Genomic DNA, 19,532 nt, shown 5'->3' on the forward strand with positions numbered 1-19,532 from the left:
CTGCAGACTACAGCAACTGCACTCAGTGCTCCTCACCTCCGCAACCACCAATATTTAACTACTCAATGCCAGGTTCAAAGGAAAGAGTTAAAAAGCAACCAGGTGACAGAAAATAAGCACCACCAGGACGAGGAAAAGGTAGGTAACATCTTAAGAAAAGTTCCCCTGCAGACTCCTCTGTTTGTGGTAGACAGAGTCAGCATCCACCCACCCCATGCTGAAGAGTTACAAAGGAAAAGACAGATTATCCGGGCAGCGCCGCTACATACTGCTACGGGACAAAGTGACACGACCTCCCAGTCTTCTACCCAGTCCCAAACCAACGGTGACACTGCCTGGTTTATGTTAGCTCCAGCCAACTGTTGCAGGTGGCTGAGAAAGAACCAGATCTATAGAGAGCGCTAATTAGGCCGGCCTCCCCAGGACAGCCATTTCTGTCACACACTACTCACACACCTGAAATTCTCAACAGATTCCCTACAATTTTTTGGGAAGTATTTTAGGGAAATGGTGAACCCGATGGTTAATTATACTAGTGAGAATACTTCAAAGTGTGATTTGCCTTACCACACTGCACATCTTGAAACCTCTCCTCCCTCCCAACACACACACACTATCCCACTTCTGTCTCAGTCTGTTTCCGTTTCCACTCTGGTTTTGTCATAAAAATAGAATAAGATCATGACGTTTTTCTTAACACTTGTCTTGACATGTTCAGAAAAACTGCCAACGTTAAAAAATAAAGAATATTACCATATGAAGGAAAGTGTGAATGCAGGTAATGAGATATAATTAAATGTTTTAAATAATTAAATTACAAGTCCTGTGAGGCTCCAATCAAGAAATTAAAAATAAGCCACAAAGTAAACTGGCTCACAAACCAAACAAGCACAGCTGGCCAGGTGATTCTGCGCTTTGAAGTGATTTGAATTAAAGCGGTCAAATGTCAAATTAAAAGAAGACTAAAAATATAATGTGGGATGCAAAACTTGCTCAATCCGAGAGCCAAAGTAACTTGGGCTCTCAGATAAATTTGTCACAGAACTCCCTCAAAAGCAAAGCTAACGCAGCACCTGACAGCCAAGAAACTCCTTCCCAGGCCACTGGCCCTGTGACACCATTCTTTCTGCTCTAATTTCTGATGCAATCAGACTGCCCAGAGCAAAGCGGAGCTTACAGAAGTGCTGGCTCTCAGAAGCACTGAACACTTCAAAGCTGAAGGGTGAAACCCTGGCCACGCTCAAGTCAACGGGAATTTTGCCACTGACTTCAATGAGACCAGGATTTCACCCGGGGAGTTTAGCAAGTGTCGCTCTTCTGGCAGCAAACTTATCATCGGCAGTGTGCCGTCGTGAGCAGAGACAATGCAAACGGAGAGAGGGAGGGAGAGGGGGAAAAGGCTGTGGAACAGAGCTAAAGGGAAGTGTATGAGAAGTCCATCCAGGCAGAGAAAACAAGAGAGAATAGCACAAAACTGCAAAGATTCTAACAGCAATTGCAGGGAAAGGGAGGGGAGAAAACAGAAACAGACAAAAAACAACAGCAAGATTCGTAATTATCTCAGATTATTTATTGATAGCCTTTCACCAGGTAGTTCTCAAAACTAGGTCTAAGCAGCTATTTCTAAGGGATGTAAAAAAGATAACTAAGGAAAGCAACCCCATCACCAGCAAGAAAAAATTCACCAGGGGCCTCTACATTCACTAAAAAAAAAAATTAAAAAATGGTAAAGTTCTTTAACTGCCAACAATCAAAACAGAAGATTGGAAAACACCAGCACTAGGTGTAGTTCACACTGAACAATGAATGGGATTCTTCTTGTGAAAACTTTCTCTGGAACTTAGGTACACTGTCATCAGGGAGATAAATGAAGCATTTTTTTCTCAACATCAATCACTCACTAACGCATCAGAAATAGGTGCATTGGGCAAGTATGTTAAATGAAGAAATTCCATCTCCCAAAGCTAATGCTTTCTTTGCAGCCTCTACAAAGTTCGCAGCCTAGTATTTGCCTGAAGATAGGGAGATTCAGCAAGAATCTTTCCAAAGAACTGGATCGCATTTATGAGTTCCTAAGGGTTGATCCATCCTGGAAAGTTCAAAGATTGATATCTCCCTTGATAGGATTTCCTCCAAGCACTACGCAAGACAGAACTGTCAGGAAGCAGATTTCTAGTTTGACAAGCACTTTAACAAAGATCGCATACCAAGACCCAATACTAAATACGAAATAAATGCACCTAATGTAAACGTTCACCACTCACAAATCAAGCTAGAAATAAACCCTGATGCCTAAAATACTAGAAGACAGACTGTGCAGCTATGTTGAATGGGTGTCAGACTGTAACAAAATTCACAGATAGAAACTAGTGCTGGCTGTGGCTGTGCCAACACCTGAACTCCCTCATCTCCTGGCAAACAAAAAAAAAGGGGGGGGAGGGCAAAAAGAAAAGACAATATAAATTAGAAGAAATGGATCTATTACCAGAACAGGTGTATGGCTCTGTATTCGACAGATGTAACAAAATGCAAATCAAATTCCAGAAATACCTCAGAAGGTTTTCGATCTTCATGTCTGGAACACGAAGGCCTCCGATGTCGAGATCTGGAATGCTGGGACCAGGTGGACAGACCTAGGATACAGAAACCATCATTTGCAGACACTGCTGCCATCAATCAACACAAGCCTTTGCTCCCTCTGCACACCCAAGGTGGCCAATTGTCTTCAGTGGGACTGTACGAGTAAGGCAAGCCAGAGCCAGGCTTCTCTGACAAACCTCCAAAAGACTCTTTCAAATTGAACCAGAAAGTAAAAGTTACTCAGTCGTTAAATTCTGTGATCCCACTTCTGGTTTGGTTTTGTTTATAATTTTCTACTGATAAACGCATGTATTGGCTGCGCTGCACTTACTGGCCTTCTACCCAGCATTTGAAAAAAGCTACCTCATAACATGCTTCCCCCTGAGCATCAATAAACCACTTTCTGCAGATTAATAACCGACCAGGAGGTCTATTGATAGCCTGAGATGTGCTCTTTGAAGCTAATATATTGACGTCCTAAATATCTCGATCGGTTACCCAATTTTTACCAGACCAAGCCTTTTCAAAATGAACCACACTGCCATGCACACACAGTAGAGCCCACAAAACAAGCTCTTGTGCCTTCTCCTAAGCAATTCTCTCAGTGCAGTCGTGCACTTTTTGTCTGCATAATTATTCATTACATTCCAAAGAAATTATACCTTCTTGCCTTGAAACCTTTTGACAGAGTCTCTGTCAGCTTTCAGAAATATTTTAACAGGAGGAAAGGAAAAAGAGAAAGAATCTACACTCCACTGACAAGGTAGTGTGCTTTGACACCAGGGTATATTATACCTGTGCAAATCAACTAATTTTAATCCAGAAAGATTTACAGGTATGGCAGGTATTTTCCACTGACAACTGCACAGTAGTAATGAAAAAAAAAAAGGAAATAAATCCTTACGGGCTGGAGAGATGAAGTAATAAGGTCTGCATGACAGGGAAGCCAGGACCTACATGTTGAATTCTGAAGGATGAACACAGATTTTGCAACTCTGGGCATTAACTGAAGACAAACAAACCACAACCAATGCAAAGGCCTTCCCGTACTGCTCTTTTCTTCACTGCCTGTGCACATAGATGCTAGGAGTAAAATAAGGCTACAGTCCATATGAGCAACATGGCCTCAGATCAGCCAGCAGAAACCCCCTGGAGCTCAGAAAGCACTCCTCAAAACCAGATTGCATAGGATGGGGTAAGTTCTCTGTTAAAAACAAAAATCCTTTTCAAAGTGGAATGACTGTCCAAGACTTTCATTGGAAAGATATGACTGAGTAACAGGTCAGCAGAAGAATTCGTTATGTCGTAGTTTTTCAGTTAGTAATACATTAAGTAGTCAGCCCCAACAAAAACCATGCTGGAACACAGCAGTGAGTAACAGGCGTTACGCAGAACATGCATAATGGCCAAAATTGAAGTTAAGGTATGCAGCAAACAGCTAAAAATCTTCTCTTCTGAGGTAAGAGTACAGAAAAGATTATTTTAGGTGAATGTTAGTGTTTTAATATAAAATGTGGTGATTTAAAAGGTTTTTAAAAAGTCATGGGCACTTTTCCTAAGCCCCTATCTATTTTACAATTATAATTTTCTATGAAAGGGAAAAAAAAGAGAAAAAAAAGGAAGAAAGTGACCGACCTCCATTTACTAATATGTGTGGAAAGCCAGGCTCACAAGATCTCTTAACTACTGTTCCATTTAAATGTTCTCTTGAAAACTGAAGAAAAAACACAAGCCACAGTCTAAACTCCTTCTGAGGATCCTATCAGCCCATACCCAAACTCAACCTAAAGAAGTCAGTGTGCAATAAGTGAAATCACTCAAAGCGTCAGATATACAGCTAAAATTCACAACAGAAAAACAGATTTTTTCCTGCAATATAACAGTATTAACATTTTAACACTCAGACAGATGTGATTTCTTTCATCAACAGCCTCACTAGAAGATGTAGACCACATAGATACCCACACAGATTAGCATTCAGTTCTGGTGGGTTCTGATATTTTCCATCAGCAAGACATTAATATCTGACCAACTCTCTGCCACTGAGATATTCAGCTGGTTACACCACTGCTCCAGCAAGTCACACACTTTGAAATTTCTAATTCATTTGTAGATCGGAGTGGTCTGGGCACTGCTGGACCTGGGGGAGGGAGCCTGCATACCAGACACGGAATTAAGAACAAGTTGGCAAAGTGGTTTGATTCTGAAGTTTCTGTGGGAGAAGAGCTGGTGAGTCTGGAGGCTTTAATGCAGCTGTTCCCAAGCAATGACTGCACCTGGCAAAATTAGAGCAGTAGCACTATGATGTACTTCTGGATCTTTACCCATGTGTTTTAATTCCGCTCTGATGACAACTTATCACAAACTGAAGACAAATAAGCAAACATACGGGCTTTTATATTTTTTTTTAATGTTAATATGAAAAGCTGGATTTCCAGGTCTCTCGTGCCACAGAGAAGATACAAAGGTGAGGAGTAAAATAATCCCTACCATATCTTCCATCTCCATTTCTTTACTGTGTCACCTGCAGATGCTACATATCAAAACAGTGTCTTAAATGTGTACTTCTATTTCAGATACAGTCCAGGTACACAACGGTTAGGCCCCTGGATTAATTAACTATTCCATGCAACATGAAACATCAACTCTAAGCCCCAGAACTACAGAACTTTCATTTTAAATTATTTTTTTAAAGCGCTATACAAAGCACACAACGTGAAATTTCCATGTATAAGGGACAACTGAAACACAGCCAGCCTTCCTCAGGATATAATGAGTATTTTTTCCATGCTAACTAACTTCCTACAACAAATAAGTGAATAAATAGTTCCTTACACAGTTCTGTAACAGCCATTTCCTTGCACATAAAATTGGTAAACGCACAGTGAGAACACACCATGTTTTTAGTAAGCTACTGAAGAGACTATTGTATTTTTCTGAGCACTGTAAACTGACCTTACGTAATACTAGGAGAAAAAGGTGGAAGAATTTCTTGTGGGACTGAGATTTTACTACCCACTAAGATGTGTAACTATAGCTAACAGATGACCTTTGGCAAGGCCTTCACTTCAATAGGGACAACATTTACTCCCTGAATAAACAAAACCCAACTACAAGGCACGCATTCACAGATTCAAACAACCACCACCACTTAGACACAGAAGTGCAAGAAATTGAAGGAGCCAGTCAAATGATAGTAAAACAGCCAGCCCATGTCAGTATTAAATTTAACTGCTTCTGAAATCTCAGATACAGAGTTTCAACTCTGCTCCCATTAAAGTTAATGGCAAAATATCACTGCCTTCAGCAGTGCCAAGACCAGGTCACTGAATTACCCAAAGCTGCTTTCATTAATAAGCAATCCACCCACTGAGTATACCAATAAAAGTGCAGGAGGAAAATGAAGCATATTATTGGTCTTTTAAGCATCCTTTCCATATTTTCATACCTAATCCAGAAGAGGGACATCACTGAAAGAAAAAGTTCACACGCTATTACAGCAACTTCAGTGATTCATGACCTGATTTTTATGTCTAAATACATGAAGTAACAACCATTCCTGGATTATAGGGAAGAACAACCTACTGTGGTCAAAACATAGGATTTGAAACAGCTCTTCTGTATTATAAAAGTACACAAACCTAATTGAGTTATTTTAGAAATATTCTGGACACTTTTCACCAAAATTATCCTCTTGCATTAAGTATCCAAAATGACTATATTCATCAACAGTTTTCAGAATACTAGCCTTCGTCCCAAACTGGATTAGGATCACCAAGACTAGAAAAGCAATTAAAGATCAAACAAAATTAAACCCAGTTTCGGTAAAACAACAAAAAAACACCAGGGAAGTCTGAATCACTGAGATCTGGAAGATATAAAACTTTTGTAAGATAACATTATATACCTCATGAGAGAAATGAGTTCTACAGCAGATGGAAAATTAACGAGATGTTAGGAGAGCCCATGCTACCAAAAGCCATGTGAGTAACAGTGGATATGAAAAATACACAACTCCAAAGCACAAAGCTAAACACACATACAAAACATGCATCACTATCATTGTTAGATATTAGAGACAAGACGTGTCTTATTAAGTGCCCATCCTGTTACAGGATTGTGCAAGTTAAGGATGCACAGAGTAGCCCAGTATCATCACTCCAGGAGACGCACCAAGACCATTCTGATTCTTTTACAGTTAGGATGCTTTCAGATGGCCTAGGTGTTCCAATGTTTTAAAAAGATTTTCATCACTGAGAAAAAAGGGAGGAGGATTACACTCCTACTACATGTCTCCATTTTCCCTTTGCATTTATCCACTTATAGACAAAAAAGCAAAAAGAAATCCCAAACCACTAACGAGGTGTAATTCACAGCAAGAGAGGCAAAGCTCTAACACACTACTGGTGCTGGAAAGGCAACTTCTTAAGACTCAAGTAGGAAAACTTTCTGCTCCCCATGGCTATTATATACACCTTACACTGTAAATACAGTGTTTTTGTAATACTGCTACAGGGTGTATATAACATATAGACCTCCTGATAATAAAAGAAAGCAATCAAGGAGTGTGAATCCTTTTTATGTATTTGTGAAAGACACACACTTCCCGGAAGGCAAAACATAATCAGTTTTAACTGTATCAATTTATTAAATGATGTGTCAAGAATATGTTTTGATTCCAAAAAAGCCCATCAAAACAGGAAACTCCTTGGGACCAACAAAGCAATTCAAGCCCTGGGGGAATTCTACCCCACAACTAATACACTCCCCAGCATGAGCAGAAAGGGTTTAGCTATTATGTGTGGTGCACAAGGCTGTTGTAAAGCCACCTGAAAGGCACCCAGCTGTGTCCCCGGAGAATGACCTGCTGCTACAGCCTCTGAACACTTCAAAGCCTCAGATCACCGTGCGGCTGAAAGCACTTCTCCCACCGTAAATACACCATTACACCAGGCAGCACAACAGAGCAAAACATCCCCGATGTGGATGTATGTCTGGCTGTCACTTCTGCTTAATGCTGGCATTTCCAGCTGTCTCTACTGTTCCTCAACTTGTTCTGAGACCAACGAGGTGCTGCTGCCAACACTCTGTCAGAAAGATCTGCAGCCTGAAGAGAAAACATAAATGCTCAGAGGCTCCCCATTTGCTGCCTGGCCCACAGCTCTCTACAGTAAGGCTTTATGTCACTTCGACATAACTCCACATGTCTAGACCCGAATTCCAGCACAAATAAAACAGAAGCAGACTATTCTAAGGGCAGTTTTCCATTCTGTTAGGTACAGAAAGAGCCGTCTGTGCAGAAGTCTTCAGGCCTTATCACAGAAAAAGCAGCATGTATGCAAACGCAACCTATGGCATCGTTTCACGCAGCCAAATTCCCCTTCTCCTGTTTCTGTTGCTGGAGGATTTGCCCATCTATCTTCCTTATCTTTATATAATAGCACATTATTATACAATAATCTCATTCAAGATCAAAACAGAAAAAGCAATGGCCTTTTTTCTCTTGTCAACACCGATCCTACTCAAAACTTAAGTGTCCTTGGACAAGTACCCAGTTGCAGCTGCTGAGCAATGCACGGATCCACACGGTCTCTGCAGCGCTTTACCACAACTGCACGACTGCTCAGTATCTGATATGCAGAATGAACAGCCCCTGCAGCTCCCCACCACATCCCTTCAATCCTACGATCCCTTTTCTCAGTAGCACAACCTTGAGTTTTAGAATCTCAAAGAACACACACACAGGCACACGTCACGCTTCTAGTGGTGAGGAATTCCTAGACCCCATCCTGTTTTTTATCACAAGACCCAAGTGCCACTCTAGGTCCCTAGCCCAAGGCTTCCCACTGCAGCAATGTTCTACTGTAACAGCATACAAAGTTTTAGCACAAGTTTAATACAGGTTGTGGAAGCCAACGGGAGCAGCTCCCCAGCTAGCATTCATAGGTTGACAACATGATGTTGTAAGGCCTTAAAACTCCAGTGGAGTTAGGTGTACTCCACGTTAGCAGTCTTGTAAAGAAAAATGTGCCTCTCCAAAAACGCCAGTGATGATTATGTGATGTCCCTTCTTCACACGCAATACCCCATCAGCCCAGGTAAGTCTTCCAAATCACTCTTCCAGAGTGCTCAAAAGCGTACCAATTTCACCAAAAGTCCCCCTGCCCCAGTGAGCCAACCCTTCAGGTAAGACACTAGCTCTGACCACTTGTCGTCATTCCAAATGCCACAACCCTTCTTCAAAAGTGATCGCTAAACTTGCAGCTTCGCCCAAATCCCAGCACTGTAACTACATCACACTCTGGTGTTTCATCACCATCCCTCACCTACCAGCCAGTTCAACTGAAAACCGAAAAACGTTCTTAATTTCCTTTTCCTAAAACACTGCAGAGCGCTAGGCACACCGCTAAGGAATTGCCACATTTCAGGCCAGCAGTGGCTGCAATTCTGCAGTAAATGACGTATAGACCACAGGTTATGTACTCGGCAACCTTTGCGAAGGCAACTCTGGGATCCATCTCAAACACAACGGGAACCCACTGGGATGAAAAGCCCTTTCTAAACCCCATCATTCGGTCAGAGCAATGGATATTAGCAAAATATATTTAACTTTAAAATAACATTTGTTTAGCAATGATAGAATAAGGGGCCATCTAAATTACAGAACTATATTCCATAATCCATAAGTATTAAATCTTTCATTTCTCAGAACAGATGTGAAGCCTTGTAAATCTTGGAAGTATTTTTCATCTGCAAGTGTCTTCAGTTCTTCTCTCAGACACTCTGCATGTAGGAGTATGATGAACTGATAACCCCTCCAAGAATAAATGAAGAGGCATCGTGGGAGAGCAAGTAAAGTGTGAAGAAAATCATGCTTTGAATTCCTTGCTCATGGAAAACAGTGACCAAACTTCTCTTCGACATCAAGGAGGGCCTGGATTTCACCCAAGCTCCCCACAATACAACTGTCTGAGCTTCAGCTCTTGTTTCAAACACAATCTGTCCACGTGTCCAAGCAATTTGTGCAAAAGGAATGCCCTGAAGCTATAAATGGAAACTACTCCACCGCACAACTTCATCTCACCAGGAAACGAAGCACATGGAATATTCAGCACAAAACACCTTTACAGATTTACAGACCAATGAGGCTAAGAAGTCAGGTCAAACACTGAGGAGGAAAGATAAAATGCCTTCAGTATCTAACATTTAACTAGACTAAGACCATAGAATCTTCATGGTTGGAAAGGACCTTTGAGATCATCGAGTCCAACCAAACAACCTACAACCTCTGCCACTAGAGCATGCCCTGAAGTGCCCCATCTAGACCTTTCTTAAACACCTCTAGGGATGGTGACTCAACCACCTTCCCTGGGCAGGCTGTTCCAGTGCCTGACCACTCTTTCAGTAAAGTAATTCCTCCTAATACCTAATCTAAACCTCCCCTGCCGCAACTTCAGACCATTTCCTCTGGTCCTGTCATTATTCACTTGGGAGAAGAGGCCAACACCCACCTCTCTGCAACCTCCTTTCAGGCAGTTGTAGAGGGCAATGAGGTCTCCCCTCAGCCTCCTCTTCTCCAAGCTAAACATGCCCAGCTCCCTCAGCCTCTCCTCGTATGACCTGGGCTCCAGACCCCTCACCAGCCTGGTAGCTCTCCTCTGGACACGCTCCAGCACCTCAATGTCCCTCTTGTACAGCGGGGCCCAGAACTGAACACGGTACTCGAGGTGAGGCCTCACCAGTGCCGAGTACAGAGGCGCGATCACTTCCCTGCTCCTGCTGGCCACACTATTCCTGATACAAGCCAGAATGCTGTTGGCCGCCTTGGCCACCTGGGCACACTGCTGGCTCATGTTAAGCTGGCCGTCCGCCAGCACCCCCAGGTCCTTTTCTGCCGGGCAGCTTTCCAGCCACTCTTCCCCAAGCTTGTAGCGTTGCTTGGGGTTGTTGTGACCGAAATGCAGGACCCGGCACTTGGCCTTCTTAAACCTCATACAGTTGGCCTTGGCCCATCGATCCAGCCTGTCCAGGTCCCTCTGTAGAGCCTTCCTACCCTCAAGCAGATCAACACTCCCACCTAGTTTGGTGTCATCTGCAAACTTACTGAGGGTGCACTCAATCCCCTCATCCAGATCAGTGATAAAGATATTAAACAAATCCGGCCCCAAAACTGAGCCCTGAGGGACACCACTAGTGACCGCCTGCCAAGAGGGTTTCACCCCATTAATCACAACTCTCTGGGCACAGCCATCCAGCCAGTTTTTAACCCAGCGAAGAGTACACTTGTCTATGCCATGATTCACCAGCTTCTCCAGGAGAATGCTGTGGGGGACGGTGTCAAAGGCCTTACCAAAGTCCAGAAAGACAACGTCCACAGCCTTCCCCGCATCCAGAAGGCGGGTCACATGGTCATAGAAAGAGATCAGGTTGGTTAAGCATGAAAGACAGAACGGCTTCAGTATCTAACACTTAATTAGAGTGAGACCTGGAATCATAAAGAGGAGGAGCTTTATGCAATGGAGGAGCAAGCTGAAATACAACGTAACAAAAATTGGTTAAAAAATACCAAAGCCCTAGCCAGCCATGCAGATAACACGGACGTAATTGAGTATGAGGTAAACATCACTAATTTACTTAATACAGGTTTTGAAGAAGATGGCATGTACATCACAAGGCTTTTAGGACGGGCCTGGCTAATATTAGTGTCTATTATAGCTGCTGTAACACATTAACTGGAAAGCAACAGAGAGTAACAAGCTGCCAGATGACCAAAAAAAGGATTATTTTGAGGTGCCAATAATCTTAAACCCTTCCCCAAGCCTCTCCCAAGACCATTCCTCTCTATTTAGACAAAAGTTCAAAATCCAGAACTATGCCTGCAGCCATTTTTCATTCAATTATATTTCATGGATAAAATGTTCAAAAGTGACCTATAACTTCAGAAAACGAAATCTCTGAGAACACACTCAGATGTTCAGGGACGAATTGCAGAACCGCTGTGCACAACTTTCCCTGGCACCTCTTGCTCAGTGCTTCAAATATGCTATTTTGGCCTCTGTCTAAATGAGGATTTAGAACTCTGATTTTAAGGGGACACACCTCAAGGATTTTCAGTAGTTAGGTTGAAGGACATAAACACTTTTGAGGGCTTGAAGTCTGCACTTAGCTTTTGAGAAAGAATCAAGTCAGAGGGCAAAAAAGAAGTGATGAGAAAAGCAAAGGTTCTGTCTTTAAGCTGTAAGGCTTTAAAATAATGCAAATAATACATAGCCACCCACACTAAAATATATTACTTAAGTCAGTAAATACATGTACTTACTCTAGGACTGCAGCCATGTTGTTAAGCGTTCTTCTCTTCTGTATTTCACCCCTAAATGAAAACGATTCTCCCTTCTTTCATCTCACAAAAGCAGAGAACCTTCTTCTTTCTCTGAAGGACTACAGATGCTTCTACCTTCAGTATAATACATTTTTAGTGCTTGGTGTATGAGTTTTGTTTTTCTATCATCTTGTGACTACCAAGGAAACTGATTCAGTTCAGTGATCTAACGGAAAACAATCTTTGTATGTTCATTTATTTTTTCAGATAAGTTCCATTATTAGTAGCACCATTATTACTACCTTACAAATATTCAGGTTCCTGAGTTCAATAAAATAAACTGTGTATTTCTTCATGCCAAAATATGTTCCAGGTGGCACTAGTTTATACGCTGGAGTCTACCCCAGACAAGCATCATCATTCAAATTACTCCAACAACACTTACCCAGTGACACTCCTGATGAATCTGAGACGCTTGATCACACACGCTACTAAGGCACAGTATGAAAACTCAACTTCAGAACAGGAGAAACCCAACAGCTGGAGGCCAAATCCCCACCTTGGGGGATGAGGGAGAGCAGTACTGAGCTCCAAGCTGAAGGACTATCGACTTCAGCATGATGGGAATGCAAGAAGCACACTGGAGGGTCAAGAGGTGCCACTGACTGAAGGGAAGCAGATGTTTGGCAATAGGATTCCAACTAAGTGTTGATTAAAATTTCAACTTTTCAATTACAAGACGCCTGTTTGAAGTGCTTAGAATGGTCTATTTAATTGTTTTCTGCCTCTGGAAACTCTGAGAAGGGAAAATAACTAGTGAAAAACTTAAAGCCTTCAACACAAGAGCCCAGAAATTCACAGAAATCTTTACCTTTTACTTTTTTAGGCAACAAAATTGGATTACCCTTCTAACACTAGTAGCAGCACAATGAATCAGAGACACTATTGACAAAGTAATAATACAGAAATTAACACAGTGAGAGTAATCAGTAGTTCTAGTGAAGACAAGAAGAGATTCAATGAAGGTGAAACCTGTAAGGGGAGACCCCTGACATTCAAACATAGTTGCAAGGAACTGCTGGTATCTCCTGTAACAGGAAAAGTGGAGAGAAAGGGCCCGAGCGTCAGACATAGTTCTCAGGGAAGCGTGAATGACAAAAAGCCTTAGAGATGCTGACCCTACATCAAATGTTATCTCAGCTTCTGATTATTAACCCTTCATCTGTTTGAACATGTGTATATAAGAGGATGAATACACACGAACCTGTATGTGAATTTGCCCAGTAACTTCACAAGGGGAAAAAAACCTAATCAAGTTAAGAAAAAAAAAACGTGTAAAGAACAGGAAAGTGGTGTGTATTTCAAACAATACTTGAAAACACTTTTAAAATTTCACTGCCTTTTGCCATGTAATCTATTTAACAAGTCGTTATTCATATTAATTAGGCTTTAAAATCGAGAGATCATAAAAGGGCAAAGGCTTGTTTTTCTTTTCCTAACTCATTTTCTTAGATCTTGATCTATGGAACAGATGAAAATACAGTTTTTTGGAATACGTAATTCAGTAAGTCAACAGCTCTATTCCAGATAGTTATATATCAAATGACATTACAAACAAGCATTATAATCAGCAACAGATCAGTCAACTGTATCTATTTCAGAACTTCAATTCCAAGATTATCTGCTTCATATTTTATTAGGTAAAGCCTGTAACACAAGGCACATAAAGGGATCAAAGAGTGAAAAAAAAAAAAAAACAGATAAGAGAGTGAAAACAAGCACTATTATCAAAATGAAACGCTATTATATAAAGCTGCTAGGGAATGAAAAGATGGCAAAGCAAAATTCTAATGAAAGACACCACATTTGCTGCTACTTGTCTATTTTACAAGTAAAAACACATCTTTGTTTTGGGGAAGTACACGTCACCTTTGAGGAAATGCACCAGCTTCAATTTTAATAACTCCACATAAACTTCTAATCAAGAAAAAACAGGTCCAATTCTGGAGTTTTTTTGTTCCAAAATCCCCCAACTGCAGGTCGTTCTCCAAAACCAAGCCAAATCCCACACCTCTTTAATAGATTTTACTCAGTCCTTATTTGGACACACTCCTAATCACCTTGCTAGTTCTCACCTCCTCCAATCCTTTTACTACTCCTTCATTTTAGCAATAGTTTGCTGAAGGTTGTTTTAAGGCGCAGATTTGGCCGTACCTGAGCAGACTCCCGTGAAGCACGAACACACCCAAGAAACGCATGCAGGTGAAGCAGTCGCCTGTGCAGGGCCCACAGCGCAGCACAGGGCTATGTTCTCGGAGTAAAGATTTCAGAAGCACCTAGGAAACCTCCCTGATCATTTTCTGTTACATTTCAGACTGAAGTCTCAGAAAAGACTTCCAATTTGAAGATGTGCACCCAGATAGATCAAATTAAAAGCAGGAAAATCTCTCTGACAACTAGCTAAGCTGCACTATTGTCAAGTACACTCAACTTGCTTGCTTGGGCAAACAGAACACCTTGGCATGTTTCCCAAACTGCCATTTTACCCCCACCACACCCCCCTTCTTTTTTTTTTCCTGCTTAAATGAAAGATTATCAATCCCCGGAATCCAAACACAAGAGATATATATACACCATACAGAGCTCAGTGTCAGTTATATTAGTACAGAAACAGTTACAACAAAATAAATACATTCTGTATCCAAATTACTGATTTACTGAATTCAAATTCTTGAAAGTTATCCCTCAAATAAGATCGTCTTCAAACGAAGTAAGGAACAACTTTTATGCTCCGTTAATCTTCTCTACTTAAGTTTGAAGCAATATACCTTCCCACTGCATAACAGAGTACTAGAACAGTAAAATAAATTTAAAATCCTAATGAAAACTTTGGTTAAATACTGAGCTGTGGACAATCCTAGCAGATGTCTCCATCCAAGTTCTGTCCTTGTAATGGTAAGTTATGCTGCTTGCAAAGATTTTAAAGATGACGACCAACTTTTTCTCATATCTTATTAACTAACACTGTATAGCCAAGACAGTGCAGGGATCCTGAATCTACCTGTGCTCAGAATGACTGAGTTCAAAAATCAGATCCTTGTAATACACATTTCTACCAGTCCATCCAATATGCAAAATGCCTCGTCACATAAAACACTGCATTAAAATGTATTTTCAAACTCATAACCTACTGCACTCTCCAACAAAGGAGCACTTACTGCCATTGTCATCAGAATCCTCACTGCTGCTAGGAAGCCGACGTCGTTTCATGATCTCCACGGGAAACAGCAGGCAGCCTGCAAAGCAATGAGACAGCACTTACTTAACCCAAGATAATAATACACAGTCATCAAGTTGTGTTTCTGATGGCATTCGAGGATTTACAGCACACAAAGGAAAACAAACAACTTTAAACAGCATCTGAAATACGAACAGTGAATATCTCAAGGACGCTTAATTAGGCAGTCATCATAGGAGCAGGTGAACAAAACTGGAGAGCATCAGTGACAACCCCACAGATGCTTTCACCCCAAAACAAAAACATAGTTTGTTCTGAGAGGTCTTAAAACCCACTAAATATCTACAGTCAATGTGCTTAACTTCCCCTGCCCATTCTGACACTAGATTTGCAATACAATAACATTTTTCCTGCTTGTGTAAATATTTGCTTTGGCTAAGATGTTTCTGGAACCATTTTATTCCTGTTTAAAGTGCCAGATTTACAAAATAATACCCTGCAAGACACCACCCTCGAAGGTGAGAGTTACATCCTCCTGCAGGCACATTTCTCGCGCCATGCCTAACACTAACTGTTCTTCAGGAATCAGACCACTAATTGATTACACAGAAGCTCCTCCAAACAGCCACACTTCTAGCAATATTGAGTTCAACCGCACACGAACCAGTGATGTAAAGGCAAAAGGTTCTGTATCTTTTTAACTGCTATTCACAGGGCATTGGGATTTTCACATGTATTCTCTGTGGAATGAAACCAAATTCAGAAAAATTAAGGAAGCTGTAAATAGCTAGTCAGCACTTACATGTAAAAAGCTATGAAAAAGTGTAAGTTGAAGAGCAGAAAAAACATGACAAGACAAGTGCAGAAAGGCATATCCACCGTAAGTTAAACTGACAAGGCCTCTAGATGCACATCAAATCCCCTGAGTCTTTGCTTACCACGTATCAATCGTGATATCAACAAGGTCTGGGTGTTCTGCTGGCAGCAAAGCCCTCTTACATACCTCTAGGGTGTGGATTTCGAAATCAGACACCAAAATACTTTTTTGCTTCTAGGTCAGTGCAGAAAATCCAATCTCCTCATTTTCATGTGAGTTAGGATTTCCTCGATACCCTTCAGCAAAACTCTTTTCATTGACCCTTCAGTATACAGTTAACAACTTCAACTTTGTTCACTGAGAACACCTCATTGTAGTAAACTCAATAATGCTTTCAACTTATAAGACTAATTCCCCAAATAAGGAAACCCAAAGAGTCTAACCAAAGCCTGGCACTATTTCCAAAAAAAGCACAAAAGTATCTTCCCTTCCAAAAGGGATTCATGTAAACAGAAATGAGCATTTTGGGGGAGAATTCATTTTATCATCACTAGCAAATCACAACCAACTCAACCTGAGACTATTTTACGCTTACAGGGAACTTAACATAAAGAGCCTGAGCATTGCAAGATTGCCTCCTTTTTCATATTATACATGCAAACAGAGGTGGAGGGAAGCCTCCCTCCTATGGAGTGACTACACACTGGGATTTAATACGGCTGTCTTAGAAACATGTAACAGTTCAGAGATGCAAACTTTGCTCACTAAAGAGAAACTGGATGGTTCACTTCACCAAGACCTTTTGTCACCACTTCATAGCATAGAAGTTCACATACAACATCTGATGCCAGAGAATCAAGAATCATAAATAACAACCTCTTACAGTGCTAGAAGAATTCTCTTTGAAGCAGAGCACAACTTTGTGTGTATGGCAGACGGAAATGCTGCCAACGAATAAATACACAGACCAGTCTGGATCATCAAAATCATCTGAATACAGAGCTGGTAGAAATGTGGTAGATTCAGAGCCAAGTTCTGATATAGTCACTTATAAAGACAGAGAGCCAACATTCAGATCCAAAATGGGCTAAGAAAACTGAAAAAACAATTAGCTGCTACAAGGCCAAAACCAGAGGGATACATATCTCCTCTGTAAGGTATTTTTTCTAGTAGTTTACATACTCTTCCTGCAATCGAAAGGAATATTAACAATATCAACGTAAAAGAACATACCTAATTAGAATGGAAATACCTCCCATAAACAAAGTAAAGACAATATGGAAGAAAATAAAGAAAAATTAAGTTATCTCAGAAACCTAACTTGTATATTCCTGGTCAAAATCCTCAATTCTTGGTTCATTCCCACATGGTCTGAAAAGGACTATGCATTGCAAAGCAAAAAAACATTACACATATATATATATATACTGAGACCCGCTCATGAGCTTGCGAAAAACAAGAAAATTCAAAATTCTGATCCTCCACATCTTTTTGGATAAGTGTATTTTGAGCTCATCATAAGGAAAGGCCAGGAAGCTTCTCCTTCCTAGCACATGTCTTTAAAAAACAAACTAAACATCTTTTTTTGTTGTTGTAGTTTGAAGGAGAGAGCAATATTCACACCTCCCAATTCAAGCACTCTCCACAGTTCTTCAGAAACTAAGAGAAGCTGGAACAGCAGCCACTTTCCTGGAGTACAGAGCATTAGGTAAGGCAACTGATTTCCTTGTCTACTCTAGTTGGGCTTCTGAAATTGGCCACATTGAAAAGCCTGTGTTCTCAAAAGTAACTTTACAATAAATATGCCATTTGATGAAGCTTCTGTGAGATTTCTTTATAGATGCATGTGGGGGAAAAAAAAAAAAAGAAACAAAAAAGACTTAAAATCCAGCAATGTCATTTTCCCATCTTTGAACCTAACCTGAGCTTACAGGGAGCTAAATCACATATGGAAAAGCAGCATTTCGCTTCAAGAGCAAGTCTCAAACCTCCTAAGATTAACCTCCTAGAATTTTTGTCATTAGAAGTAATAAAACAGCTTTTTTCAACTTCTAAAATTATTTTAAACTGTTCTCACCAGATGTTCCACATCCACATATCCACAGTTCAGTCTAGAGATAACACTAGAACAACCACTAAGAATTACAACCCCACAGATTGAAATGCTGCTGCTCTTAAGGGAATCACTGTGCCTCTGCCTCAAAGACTATCGGTTCTATCAGGTGATGATGACCTCAAAGTCACACAAGAACCGCATTAAAAACAAACACAGATTATGGATAGTGATGGTTAGGTGCAGATTGAAGGTGCAGGCTTTCCCTGTTCAACCACAGACATACACATTTTCCCAGCATGTTTAGGGAATACTGTGAATTCAAGGAACCCTTTTTTTTAATCTTCAAGAAAAAAAAAACAAACCAAAACAAAACCAACCAAATTATAGTAACTCGTTCTTCATGGGACACCCTTAACTAAAAATACAGAGGTATTTTTATACTGAAAAAGGCAGAATAGAAAAACTATGGAACTTTTCAGTAAAATTACTTATCTCATTCTCTTGCCTTTCCTAATCTGAGATTTGAGTGCTAGCAATATTACTTTTCTTTGAAGTTCTCACTCTTCGCAGTCACGAAAATGCTGGTGTTTTTCACTTAACTTTATTCTGACATACACTTAATATACTCAGGTGCATATACAATGTACCTGATCCAACTCTGATCTCATTAAAACATACTCTGAAACTGAAGTAGGTCTGCCAGTTTCAATGGGTCAGAAGGCAGGTTCATTATGACTGACTGTACCCTGGCTAGTTTTATGGTACAAATTGGCTACGATCACTACGCCTGTAAGCAAAGAGAATTCACATGTAAGCACAAAAAGGATGAAAAATTTAAGCCAAACATTAAGATTCATACCAATATTAAGTAAAAACGATGCACTCAGCCTGCAACACTTGCAGGACAGGAAGAAACCACCCAGGTTACTGAGCTCAATTCCCCACAACTGCCTGCAACCCCTAATTGCTGTTTAGTCCTGAAGTTTCCACAAAACATTCACTGCGCCCACACATGCCACAGAAAAACTTCCCAACCCCCTCCGCAAAATGAAGCTTCCCTGAAGCAAGGCCAACCAAACAGTGCCCTTGAACCCTGAATGTTGTCACAAACATTTCTACAGCTGTTTGTCCCAAATTCTTACACTGGCCCCAAAAGCCCACATACTGCTCGCCTGCAGAGTAAACCCAACACTTGAAAAGGTATGACAGAGTCCAGCAGCCCTTAATGTAACAAAGGCTGCTGCATCACCAAGCCAAACATTCTCTGACTTTTCAGTGACGTGTAAATTCCTAATAACCCACCAACTCCTGTGTATCGTTTCAGTTTCATTTCCTTGAAAAGTGTTTGTTTCTTCTTATTAAAACCATGCTTTCAGAAATCAGACAGACCAACACACTGCATGCTCGTAGTTATTTCTCCTCAAGACTTTATTATACCCATTTATTGGGGGGCTCAGGCAAACGCCAGCCTTCAACCAAACACAGCTTCATAGAAACAGCCACGACTCCGCTGGCAATGTTA

At 40.9% G+C, this 19,532-nt stretch overlaps 1 protein-coding gene across 20 annotated transcripts in view; it reads right to left on the bottom strand.

Annotated features, from left to right (window-relative positions):
- The window catches only part of JADE1 (jade family PHD finger 1), a 64,719-nt gene that overhangs the window by 35,409 nt on the left and 9,778 nt on the right, over positions 1-19,532 (bottom strand). For 18 of the 20 annotated variants that reach the window (XR_012587280.1, XR_012587281.1, XM_074589051.1 and 15 more), the window contains 2 exons: positions 15,118-15,195; positions 2,551-2,633 (listed from right to left, as the gene is read on the bottom strand). Coding sequence is in view for 18 of the 20 variants with exons in the window: in XM_074589051.1 (XP_074445152.1) it covers positions 2,551-2,633; positions 15,118-15,195 (161 nt within the window). In the remaining 2 variants the exon portion in view is untranslated. Of the gene's footprint in view, positions 1-2,550; positions 2,634-10,930; positions 10,985-15,117; positions 15,196-19,312; positions 19,356-19,532 lie in introns of those variants that run through there. The other 2 variants (XM_074589033.1, XM_074589047.1) reach the window with 2 other exon arrangements.

This window comes from Larus michahellis, chromosome 5, assembly GCF_964199755.1.
Source record: "Larus michahellis chromosome 5, bLarMic1.1, whole genome shotgun sequence".
Classification (NCBI taxonomy): domain Eukaryota; kingdom Metazoa; phylum Chordata; class Aves; order Charadriiformes; family Laridae; genus Larus; species Larus michahellis.